This window comes from Sceloporus occidentalis, unplaced genomic scaffold, assembly GCF_023333645.1.
Source record: "Sceloporus occidentalis isolate IW3139 unplaced genomic scaffold, rSceOcc1.0.p SCAF_114, whole genome shotgun sequence".
NCBI lineage: Eukaryota > Metazoa > Chordata > Lepidosauria > Squamata > Phrynosomatidae > Sceloporus > Sceloporus occidentalis.
Window position 1 is genome coordinate 741,433 of NW_028317094.1, and position 12,856 is coordinate 754,288.

At 44.5% G+C, this 12,856-nt stretch overlaps 1 protein-coding gene across 1 annotated transcript; it reads right to left on the minus strand.

The window, feature by feature from the left end:
* Positions 1-571: 571 nt before the first annotated feature.
* On the minus strand, positions 572-5,342 carry LOC149282439 (uncharacterized). The gene is made up of 2 exons (XM_089498187.1): positions 5,262-5,342; positions 572-1,201 (listed from the first exon to the last, which is right to left on the minus strand). The coding sequence occupies exons 1-2, from the start codon at positions 5,332-5,334 to the stop codon at positions 639-641; spliced, it is 636 nt and encodes a 211-aa protein (XP_089354313.1). The 5' UTR covers positions 5,335-5,342; the 3' UTR covers positions 572-638.
* Between the last annotated feature and the right edge of the window lie 7,514 nt (positions 5,343-12,856).

The window sequence follows — 12,856 nt, forward strand, 5'->3', positions numbered from 1 at the left end:
TATGTGTGTGTGTGTGCCCCTTCTGTTCTAAGGTCTGGGAATGGAGCTGAGGACTGAGGAGAGAAAAAAGGGTCAGTTTGGGCAAATTCAGAACTTCTGTGCATCAAAGAGTCCAATGTGTTGAAATAGCAAAGAACTTTATTGAGAACACACAGAAATCCAGTGTTTAAGCCAGAACTGCCCACTACAATACAAACAATACATTAAAACCCCAAACGTTCAACATCACCCTCTTCCAAACCTAGCCTCACCCCCAATTCCCACAGTCTATGCCCCACAGGTAACAAGGCCCCCTTGGCCATTCCCAGAAACTTGCCCTTTCGGTTAATACCCCAAAATTTTCTTCAGACAACATCTCACACTTTGCAAAAGATATCATTCCCATAACTATTCTATCCAGCTGCAACAAATCCCACCCCTCATCTACCTAACCTATACCACAATCCATGACAAATATACAACCCAAAGCAATTACCTATACTATTAGCAATTAAAACCTAAACTTAATAAAATATGACTTTTAAACAACAGACATATGGACAGACAAAGCTAATAAAATCATAAGGGCCTTTTCTTATTACGACAGGATTAAAAATATATTCTTTGTACTCCTTCTTGACAAATATAATGTTAGTTCATTACTGGGATTTCTGTAGCTTCTCTCCTGTGTGGCCTCTCTCATGTTTCACTTGGGCTGACTTGTCAGAAAAACATTTCCCACAATGCTGGCATTTGTATGGCTTCTCTCCTGTGTGGACTCTCTGATGTGTCTCTAGGTGCGCCTTTGAAGAAAAACATTTCACACAATGCTGGCATTTGTATGGCTTCTCTCCTGTGTGGACTCTCTGATGTTTCACTAGGTCTGACTTAGAAGAAAAACATTTCCCACAATGCTGGCATTTGTATGGCTTCTCTCCTGTGTGGACTCTCTGATGTTTCACTAGGTCTGACTTAGAAGAAAAACATTTCACACAATGCTGGCATTTGTATGGCTTCTCTCCTGTGTGGACTCTCTGATGTGTCACTAGGTTTAACTTCAATGAAAAACATTTCCCACAATGCTGGCATTTGTGTGGCTTCTCTCCTGTGTGGACTCTCTGATGCATGTCAAGCATTGACTTGTAAGGAAAACATTTTCCACAATGCTGGCATTTATGTGACTTCTTTCCTGTGTGGACTCTCTCATGACTCAAATGTTTTTCTGTAAAGAAAGACAATGACAGATGAGACTGAAAATCAGAGTTAAGAGAGGAGGGTGTTACCCCATGATTTGCCCTCATTAACCCGTCCTTATTAGAGATTAAAGTAAGAAAGTTTATGTGAGTAACCCAAGCATGACCCTGCTACTTATGTCCCTAAATCCATGGTATGATTGAATCCTTACGTATAGGAGCTAGCAAAGAATAGGGACTGCCTTGAGGGAATCAGTGGAAGCAGGTAGTCAAAGGACTGTTGAAAAAAATATTCCATTAACCATGTGCAAAAATACTTTGATTGACAGGTGAAATCATATCCTGTGAGACTCCCATAGAGTCCTGAGTCAGAGCCCAAGGCATGATGGAAGCTAACTGCAGAGGTCATTTCATGCTGTTTGGCACCAGGAGATGACTCACAACCAATATAGTATGCAGCTCACATGCAGATTGGTGTGGATTGGATTGGAGTTCTGTGTACAAGAGATGGTGAAGTTGATGGAAGTCGGAGAGGAGAGCTTGCAAATAGTTGTATCATTTTGCAACTCAAGAGAGAGAACCTCCAAGGATTTTGATGAAATCAACTGTGTCTGTCACTTATTTTTCACTGTGGAAAGTGGTCAGTGCATTGCCAATATCTATATCTGGATATCTGTTTCTGTACTCTGCTATGTTATTATTGTGCTGCATCTGGGAGTATCACCCTCAGATTGTGCTGTATATTGGTTTTTCAACGCGACTGGAATTCAGAGCCAAGATGCACCTGAGAGCCAGTGTGCTAATCCTTTGTGATATTTGCACCAAGCACCCATTGCATTGAGTTTGGTTTCAGACCATTCTTCCCCCCAGGAAACATTCTGAAGCGATTTAATCCTTGTTGAACACTCGGTTTCTTCCCCCAAGCAACAATTACAGTATAAATATCTGTCCTGGATGGCTGTTCTTTGATGTCAGTCCAATTACAGACAGACAGTCTGTCGGTTTACATGGCTGAGCACCTCAATGCACTCGCCAACCCCACTTGTTGCAAGAGCTCCTGACTTCTCTTCCCATTTTGAACCCTCAGCAATTGGAATCCAGATCCACCTAGGTAAAGTATTACCATTATGAAAGTCTTACATCTCTTGACCACTCCCACCTGATATCTAGTTGTTGTCCATGTGTGAACCCTTATGTGTCTGTGTGTTTTGCTTTTCCCCTGAATAAAACAAAAAACCTATTTCAAATGCCTTTGGAGTTCTGTGTGCTTCTGGGCCTGGTATAGTTGGGCTTGAATCCCGAGGTCACTATTGCCCCAACCAAACTATATCTCTCTTTTCAGCTAAGTACCAAATTCCCCTAAAAGCATCACACTTGCAAGTGCCCTTCCCAAACTCCAGCATTTTGGATAACAAAGGGCCTCTGGAATCAACCATGGAGCTAAACAAACTCAGGTTGGAGAAAAACATTAGAGAAAAAGGAATTTTTGTGTCACCTTTCCTCTCTTCATAGACATTGCTTGATAACTGCTATATGGAGCCCCTTAATATCCCTGAAAACAAGGGCCTGAGCCATGTTCTCACCAGTTCACTCAATCCAGTTCTTAAAATCTGTCAGGTTGGTGGCTGCCTCCCAATCCCAAAGCCCCTCTCCTGGCCCTTCCCAGAGGTCCCTTCCTCTCCACACAAAGCTAGGTGATTCTGGCTTTGCTCCTGCCTTCTTCTCCTGGCTCCCAGATGCCTGATCCCCCTCCTTTTCTCCCTCTGCTCCCCAACCTTCCCTCTTGCCATCTGCACTGCTTCAGCATTTCACCTTCAGCATCTCTTCCCTGCCTTTTTATTTTTCACATTCCTTCCATCTCTCTATCACAGACAGAAAAACACCCACAGAGAGTGTGTGTGATGCATAAAAGGGACACTTTAAGGCCCATTTGTTGAGAAAGGCAGTATAATCAATATACAAATAATTCATTGGGAAAGGCAGAGCAAATGGGTTTGGGACCTGGACTCCAATTTTGGTGAGGGTCAAGTGCCAGAGAGTAGCCATAAAACAGCCTTAAGACATCTCTAAGGAGTTTATCGAACATGGGGAATTTCTCTTAATTTCGAATGAAAAGAAAGTAGGGCCAGAACGCATTCACATCAAGTTGCTAGTTTAGTGCAATTATGTGAATGTGCATTGCGTTCGAACTGGCTCCCCATTGCCCAAAAATAGCATGCCATGGCCCGAATTTGCGTGTGGCAGTCTATCACGCAATAACGTGAAACCACATGATTGCGTTCAGATTGTCATCGGAATATACTTCCAATTCCCCTTGTCTGATAAACTCCTAAGACAGGGATGGACTACTGTTGTTGATGGGGGGAGGTGGTCATATTGGACCCCAGGGGATCTCTGGGCACCCCCACATGGTATTCCCTTGAGAGAGGGATAAATAATATTTTGCCCCTCAATATCCGACAGCATTCCTTTGAGGAAGTGGTATCCATTTTGCCACTGTTCTCTGAGCCACTGCAGGGCCAAGGGAGGCATTTTACCCAAGAAGCCTGTCCAGAGTCTCAAAAGGTGGGAATAGGGGCCAAAAAAGCGGGGAAACTTAGTCAGGGATAGGCTAAGGAGCATTTGGAGCCAAAAAGCATTTCTCTCCATGGTTCCTTCCCATAAAATCCTAGAATTGACAGTTTAAATTAGGATACAGTGCTACCTCGGGTTACGAAATTAATTCGTTCCGCGGCGCCGTTCGTAACCCGATACATTTCGCAACCCGAAAAGGCGCTGGAAAGCCACTGGAAAGCCGCTAGCCGCGCTTCCGATTTGAATTTCGTGCTGAAACGCGCCGAAATTAATTTCGTAACCCGAAAAATCTTTCGTTACCCGGAACAGTTTTTTTAAATCTAACTTTTTCGTACCCCGGAAATTTCGTAACGCGGTCAATTCGTATCCCGGGGTACCACTGTATTTAGAATCCTTAGATAGTGGAGAGCAATAGTGTCTCTCTAAATTACAAATTCCAAGATTTCACAAAAAGTTGCTATGACACTTAAACTATGTGTGAAAGGGATGTAGGAGTCCTGGTAGACCACAATTCAAACATGGGTCAACAGTGTGATGCAGCAACTAAAAAAACCAATGTGATCCTAGGCGACATCAATACGAGTATAGTGTTATGTAAGTGGGTTGGACTGGATAGCTCTTCTAGTTTCTTTCAACTCTAAGATTCTATGTTATTGATTAAGGGAAGTAATAGTGCAACTCTATTCTGCTTTCTTCAGGCCCTCACTTGGAATACTGTGTCCACTTCTGGTCACCACAATTCAAAACGGATGTTGATAAGCTGGAGTGTATCCAAAGGAGAGCAATGAAAATGGTGAAGGGTCTGGAAACCATCAAGCTCTATGAGGAGTGGTTTAGGGAGCTGGGAATGTTTAGCCTGGATACCTAGCTAATACCTCAGAGGACAGGATCATAATTCAAAATGACTTGAATAGACTAGAAAGCTGGGCCAAAGCTAACAAAATGAAATTCAATACGGAGAAAAGTAAGTTATTGTACTTAGGGCGGAAATATGAAATGCACAGATATAGGATGGGGAAAACCTGGCTGAATGAAACTACTTGTGAAAGGTATCTAGGAGTCCCAGTAGACCACAAGTTGAACATGAGTTAACAGTGCGATGGGGCAGCTAACAAGGCCAATGCGATTATAGGCTGCATCAATAGAAGTATAGTGTCTAGATCAAGGAAAGTAATAGTGTAACTCTATTCTGCTTTGGTCAGGTCTCACCTGGAATTCTGTGTCCAGTTTTGGGCACCACAATTCAAAACATATGTTGAGAAACTGGAACACGTCCAAATGAGGGCAACTAAAATGGCTGGATGGCCATCTGTCGGGGATGCTTTGATTTAGATTTCCTACATGGCAGGGGGTTGGAGTGGATGGCCCTTATGGTCTCTTCCAACTCTAAGATTCTATGACTCTATTCCAGCTCTATGATTCTATAATTCTAAAGTGGAACCATAGTGCCATGATAATGTAGAATGAAAGGGCCCTCAGTCTTCATAGTAAGGGCAATGAATTCAGCTTCCTTACCCACAGAGGCCACATTTTCGTAATTCTCAATCATCACATAATTGTACGTAAGTCTCTGCTTCTTTGTCAACATTTTCCATTCATCCTCAGTGAAATATACTGCCACATCCGCAAAGGTCACCTGCAAAAGAAAATAGCCTTCATTCACAGAATGACTAACAAAAAAAAAAAGGGGTGGGGGTGGGGGCACATGATGCATCCCAAAATCATTTGATCACTTCAGAATTTAGTCCAGGAAAGAAACTTTAAATTCTGTTAGCAAGAAAAAAAGCTATTGCTGTTGAAATCCAGTTTGTCTCAAATTCTTTCACTATAACATACAACATAATAAACAATATAATTTAGGCCATAGGTGGGATATTGATGATGGATTAGGATATTGACTATCCCGACACTTTTGTACATTGATCCTCCAAAGATTATAGTGCATTTAGCCATTTGTTGCCAAATTTCAGAGGCAAATGTCATTTTTAAAAAGCTGTTCTGGGGAGCACTTTGGGCTTGAGGGCCACGGGGCCACCCCCAATTTAGATCCAGAGACACTCTCCCATATAATACAATGTTTCACAGCTGGGAAAAACAAGACACATGTGGGCAAACAACACCAGAAAGTGGTGAAGATGGTCAAAGTTGTTTATGAGGAAGATCACACAAGTGGGAAAGGGCACAGCAGTTTGCTTTTGCCTCAGACTCCTAGCAAAGGAAAGTCCCTGCTCCTTTCTTTCCTCTCCTGTTCCCACTTTTGAGTTGATGGGGTGCAATCTCCTTGGCAATCATTATGCAGAAATTGAAATGAGCTGAAGGGGGAAAGTGGGTGGAAGAGAAAGAAACCAGGAATTTTTAAAAGCCCCCGAAATAATGGGGTGACAGAGGATTAACCAGGATTGTCTCTGCCAAAATTGAACATTATTTTATTTGCTTCCTTTCATAAATTGGCCCAGCAGTGACACAGATGAAGCTATTAGGATAGTGACTCACCGAAGAGTTGTTGTACCTTGGCAGCCTCTTTCTGTTGGAGCCCAACTCCCTCCGCTTGGCCTCTGTGTTGGCCATCAGGTGGGCAGGGGGTCCTGGTGGCCCTGCACTTGGTCACTTCCAGCAAGAGAGGCCCCAAAGCCGTGTACAAGGAGGCTGAGATGAAGTTCTGAGAAAAGGGAGCAGGGTTAGGAATGGCTTGGCAAGAAACCCTGCAGCACTCAAAGACACAGAGAACAGCATCCTGCTGGTGAGATCCACAGGTGACATATGCCTCCTTTGGGCCGATGCAGAGGTGGGCATCCCCTTCCTCCCTCTGCACCAAACAAAGCCCCCTGGACCTAGCATAGACTCACTGCAGCTCCCCTACACAATAGATACTCCATGCCTTCTTAGAGTGGTGGGGGATTAGGGGATGGGGAATTGGAGAGGGCCCTGGTTATGTCCCCGTAGCTAAATGTGAAATGAGTACATCAATCAATCAATCATCTGCTGAAACCTGCAGAGTTCCCCAGTACTTTTCCCCAGCATCAGCCCCTTTCCCAGGAAGGCTGCATCTGCACTATAGAAATAAGGCACTTTGACATTGCATTAACCGCTCAGTGCTATGGAATCCTGGGATTTTACCTTTGGATACTTAGCCTTCTCTGCCAGAGAGGTCTGGTTCCACAATGAACTACAAATCCCAGGATTCCATAGGATGGAAACAGAAGAGTTAATACACTTTAGAACTGGATTATTTCTACAGTGCAGATACAGCCTGAGTCGGTTTTAAAAGGGTAGAAGCACCCATTTCTTGTTTTTACCCTCCTAATAATGGTTTTCCTTTTAAAAAATAAGTAGTTTGTTTTAGTCTCTAATCGTTATTCTTCTTGTTGTTTGTTTGTTTCTATGTTTGTTTGTTTCATTCTTGATAATATGAGTTATTCTGGTCTCCTTCCTTCTTGCCTGAAAATATATTAGTAAAAAAACTGTGGAGACTATTAAAACCTCCCAAAGGAGCCACTTTTGGCCTTTTTTGGGGGACTAGCTTCCTCTTAGAAGCCAAAGCCCAATGTTTGTGAAGAAGAAGAATAAGGATTATCTTAAAACTATCTTCCTATTTCTGATCCCTTTTAAAACCCAGAAAGAGCAGAGTTGTGTAATAAGAAAACCATCTCAGAAAAGAGACACAAAAGAGACACAAAGAGACACACTTCCTTCCTTTTGCCCCAAGGAGCCTGGCCTCCTTCTCTCTCTGGAGCCTCAGGAGAGAAAGAGAGGCCTCTGTTCAACTGAGGCCTCAGAGAAGGTTCCGGAACATTATTCCCCACAGTCACAAGCAGAACAAAATGGCCATAAGAACACAAAATGGCCGCCTCTGCCTCAGCGCTTGGCAGTTTGAGGCCTTCACTGAACCCAAAATGGAGGATGAAAGGCTCAAAAGTCAGAAGGGACCCCAAACAGCATTTCCAAACCTTAACAACACCTAAAATCTTTCTTGTTGCTATAATATAGAGACTCACTGAGGTACTCTTTGTAAATACGTTTTTCCGTGTCTTTATAAATAAATAAAATGTAATAATACTAATGCTAGTACTAATAATAGTAATATTAAGTTACAACCCGGAGATTTCTCCCTGTGGCTTCTCCCCCAGAGGCCTCTGCGTATGCTCAGGAGCCCCTTCTTCTTCTCCTTCTTCTTCCTCTGCAGAATCCTCCAGATGCCTCTCTGCTCCTCCTCCTCCTTAGGCTCTTCCTCTAAGCCTTCCTCCTCCTCCTCCTCCTCCTCCTCAAGTCCTTCCTCTAAGCCTTTCCTCTTGCTCCTCCTCCTCAGGCCCTTCCTCTAAGCCTTCCTCCTCCTCCTCCTCAGGCCCTTCTTCTAAGCCTTCCTCCTCTTCCTCAGGGCCTTCCTTTAAGCCCTTCCTCCTCCTCCTCCTCCTCCTCAGGCCCTTCTTCTAAGCCTTCCTCCTCTTCCTCAGGGCCTTCCTTTAAGCCCTTCCTCCTCCTCCTCCTCCTCCTCCTCCTCCTCCTCAGGCCCTTCCTCTAAGCCTTCCTCCTCCTCTTCCTCAGGCCCTTCCTATAAGTCCTTCCTCCTCCTCCTCCTCCTCCTCCTCCTCAGGCCCTTCCTCTAAGCCTTCCTCCTCCTCCTCTTCCTCCTCCTCATCCTCCTCCACCTCAGGACCTTCCTCTAAGCCTTCCTCCTCTTTTCCTCCCAGACTTTGGGGGAGAATTGTGTGCCTTCAATTCCTTTCTGGGGATCCTAGGACAATACTGTCACAGGAGTCTCTTTGTAGGTTTTGTTGAAGGGTGTTTACCATTGCCATAGTTTGAGGCTGAGAGAGTGTGCCTTGGGGGCTGGGGGTGTGCTGCGTGCCTTGAACCCATGTCTAGTGACCCTATTCCCAGGGTTTCCTTGCCTTCAGGTTTGCCTTCCACTTTGCCCTTTGTCTTCCTCTGAGGCTGAGAGAGTGTCTGCTGCTCAAGGTTCCCCCGCAGTGGGTTTCATGGCCCAGAGTGAATGCCATTTCCATCATGTAGATGTGTGTGTGTGTGTGTGTGTGTGTGTGTTGTATTCCTTCCAGCTGGCCACTGGTCTTCCTCTGAGGCTGAGAGAGTGTGACTTACCCAAGGTCACCCATTTTATATAATGGGACTTTAGCACCCATGGATTTTGCTATCCAAACCAAATCCCAAAAGATACCAAGGGCCCATTGTTTTTCCATCTTTTTTTGCAAACACCAAAGCAGATCTTGCTTGCCTGATCTTTGCATGTTCAAGAGCAGTGTTGGGCAAATGCTAAGAGCTGCCTTGTGAGGTTAGGAAGAGGGTCCTGGAAAACAGTCCTCTTCCTCTGGACCCACAGACTCAAAAAGACATGGGCCCCCATTCAATGGGACCCCTTTCTTTGAGGCTGCCCTAGGTCCAGGAGGGTCTCTCAGGAGAGATTGGGAAAGTCAGCCTTTGAGGAGCTCTGGTCCTTAAAGGTTAATATCTCCAGGCTTTCCTGAGAGGGCAATATTTGGGATTTGGGCAGATCCAGGCTGCAGGGCTCTCTCAGATCTGGTTCAAAAACACTGCAGAAATTATGATGATGATAATGATGATGATGATGAATCTTCCCTTCAAACCCACAGAGCCTTATGGACGCTCAAATAGTAACAGAGGTCAAAAACACAAATAAACCACTTTAACTGCCCTAGTTCAGTACTCGGGAATCCTGGGAATTTTAGTTTATTATGGCATCTGAGTTGTCTGACAGAGAAGACTAAATATCTCACAAAACTACAGTTCCCAGAATTCCCTAGCATTCAACCAGACAGACAGTTAAAGCAGCCCTGAACTTGGACCATTGTTAGTGGTTGGCTTGGAGCCTGAATAGGGTTCTAGAAGGCTGGTGGCTTTGGTCGTTGGCTGCTTAGGAAGAAGGGCTCCTTCTGGGTTTCCTTGCCAGGAAAGGAAAGGTGGGTGCCTCAAGATGCCGATGGGAGACCCCTAAATTTGATTCCTTTGTGAGAATGCTGACTGAGGGAGAAGAGAAAGGTGATGGATTTGGTCCCCAGGGAGGCCCCAGGGCAGGCAGGGCAGGGCACACAACATTCGCTCACTCCCAAGTCAAATCCTGGTTTCCCTTCTTTTGCCCAGGACTGAAACCTGGACCAGAAAGGATCAGGTTTTATTTGCTTTCTTCTCCTGTAACAGGTGTTTTTCCTTGCCCTTTTTACACGTGGCAGTAAAGATACGATACAGCAGGGCCTGGCATTGAGCTTCCAGTTTTCATGCATGATCTTCAGACAGATTTTCATTTTGGAGGGAGCCCAGTTCCAGGAAAGAGGAAAGGGCTCTGTGCAAACATCCAGATCAGATGTGAGAGCAGTAGCTTAATATAATTTGCAAGGATTAATTCATTGGTTTCTTCAACTAGAAAAATTGCAGGGGTCTATGGATAGGTTTAGTTTCTTGCTTTCTCTCAGTTGTGGTGGTACAAGGGCTCACTACTATACTTTGCATTCGCCATCTGGCAAGAAAGAAGGAGGCTAAATTAAATGCTTTTTATCCTTAGTTTTTGTGGATTTTTTGGGCTATGTGGCCATGTTCTAGAAGAGTTTCTTCCTGACGTTTCATCAGCATCTGTGGCTGGAATCTCTGAAGATGAACATCAGAAGAAACTCTTCTAGAACGTGGCCAAATAGCCCGAAAAACTCACAAAAAGCTATGGAAGCCGGCCATGAAAGCCTTCGACTTCACGCTTTTTATCCTGTCTCTCCAAGCAAGTGAGAAAGAATAATTCTCTCATCTCCCCTTGATCTGGGAACAGACCTTTAAAAATTTCTCTCTTCATTTCCACACAGGAAAGTATATTGAGTAGATTTGAATGACAAACTGTGAGTGACTGTGGTTTGTAATTTATGCATTAGGCTGAAAGAGATCGCTAGAGGCCCTGCCCCAGGTCCTAGGTTTTAGCTCACAAACCTCAGGACCTGAATTCACAACCCTATAAGAGAGATGGAGGGACACCAGAAAGTAGGCAACCAAAGTCCTATACATATTATCCAATTGTACCAGTTTGGTGCCATGTTAACAGCTGTGGATCCATCCTACAGAAACCTGGGAATGGGGTGTTTAGAATTGGCTGCTTGGTAGAGAGCCCCAGTGCAGTCCTTCATGAGAGTTGCTATATAATTTTAAGTACTTCATGAAATAAGAAATCCCAGGATTCTGTTGGACAGAGTCCTTTAAGTTTCATGGTATCTAAGTGCTAGGTTTGGGCAATGGAGATACAACCCAGGTGCCAAAAATGACCCCTAGCAATTCTGGACAGACTCATTCAGTCTATTGGTGGAGGGCTATTTACACCTAGAAACCCATGGATCCTCAAGGCATCTCCAGTTTATTTATTTTATTTATATACATCCATCCTTTCTCCCAATATCGGGACTCAGGGTGGCTAACAATAAATTTAATATGGTACAAATTCAAAACAATGCAAAGGGATTAAAATTATAACTATTTTTTAAAATTAAACCATTTATATAATTACACCTTGAAAAAAACCATGTACAATTTCACCTTGACCTCTGAATTGCACAGCAGTTCAAACCTTATCTGTGTTTTGCTTAGGATCCAGCCCTTGAGGCATCAGCATTTCCAGAAAGGAGAGAAAGTGGAAGTGTGAAATACTTTTTGTTTGGAGGAAGTGTCTATCCAGATTCTGTCCTGTAAAACTATTAGAGCCCCCTTTGATGCTGTCTTTGATTCAGAACATATGATTTTAAGGCATCTTGCACTTCTATCTCCATCCAATAAACCTTTGAATTCTTTCAAGCATTCTGTTTTCCTGGATACCCATCACAAGAGTATGAAACATAGCACCAGTCATGGAGATTCAGTCTTTTTCTTGATGGGGATACAGAGCGAAGGCCACAGGATCCCCACTCCTGACATAACATTTGGCCCAGTTCATGGCAGATATTTCACATACTTAATGTTAGAGCCAGAGTGGGAGGTTTTGGGAATCCCTGTCCCTCCAAAAGTAACTTTCCCAAGAGCAGTCTATGGCCTGTTACAGACTGCCAAAATAAAGCTGCTTCAGGTCTCTTTGGAGGTATACTATTTAAATGACGCATGGGTCCTTAGAGTCGCCGCTTTGGTGTAGCTTCCGGATTCTTAGGGTGCATGCATCATTTAAACAGCATACCTTCAAAGAGACCCGAAGCAGCTTTATTTTGGCAGTCTGTAACAGGCCTATGTCTCCCTTCTAAAGAGCAGCAGTGGATGGAGAAGGAGGCCTTGGGGAAGCAGAGGAGAGCTTGGCTTGACTCCCAAAGACTCTCCCTTGAAGGTTTCCATCTCTCTAGGAAACAGAGGAGCCTGGGAGGGAGACTGAGGACTAGGGCATGTTGGGAAAAGCTTCAGGGGGAGCTTATGAAAGCAAATGTGGGAGTTTGCTTTCTCCCCCCCCCCCCCCGATTACTTTCCTGCTCTCTTTGGACAGGCTTGAAGACAACACAAGGTAAGCTCAATGGTTGAAAAGACTGCAAAAGCCATCTTCCCTATACGTTCCATGCTCACCTCCATCGCACCTTAGGAGCAAGCAAGTCTCCACTGAGGGCAGCACAGTCAAGGAACAAAATCCAAAATGGGGAGTGGTCTCTGAGATCCTGACTGTCATCTGAGGAAAATGCCAACCCCTGAAACCAATCCTGGTCAGCTTTTGGGAAAGGGCCCTCAAGGTTTTCCCTGATGGACTCTGAGCCCCTTGCAGACTGTCCCTTCCCTGAATTTTGCTCTCCTGGAGGCTCAGAGGAGATTCTGGGGGGCCTGGGCACCTCTTCTTCTTAGGGACCCTGAGCCCCAAGTTCAGCTGACAAATGGTAATTCGCCCACGATGAACCCACCTTCCCCCCTCTGTCCTGGGACATGCCTTAGGAAACCTCTTCCATGGAAATTAGGGAGCTCCTAATCTTAGTGGAAATGGGAACCTCTGGAATTCTCCTCTTTTTCCCAGCTGGGAAGCAAGGTATCGTTGGAAATCTCTTCGAAGGAAAAGAGGGGTTGTTGTTGTTTTAATAACATGGCTCCAGTCAATGGAGTTCTTCTTCAGGCAGTAAATGGAGGTTTATGCAAATGCAGAATGACAT

Coding starts and splice junctions, on each gene's coding strand:
- LOC149282439 (XM_089498187.1), bottom strand. CDS start 5,334: ATGTTGACAAAGAAGCAGAGACTTACGTACAATTATGTGATGATTGAG. Junction 1,202..5,261: donor CGAAAATGTGGCCTCTGTGG/GTAAGGAAGCTG, acceptor CTTTCTTTACAG/AAAAACATTTGAGTCATGAG.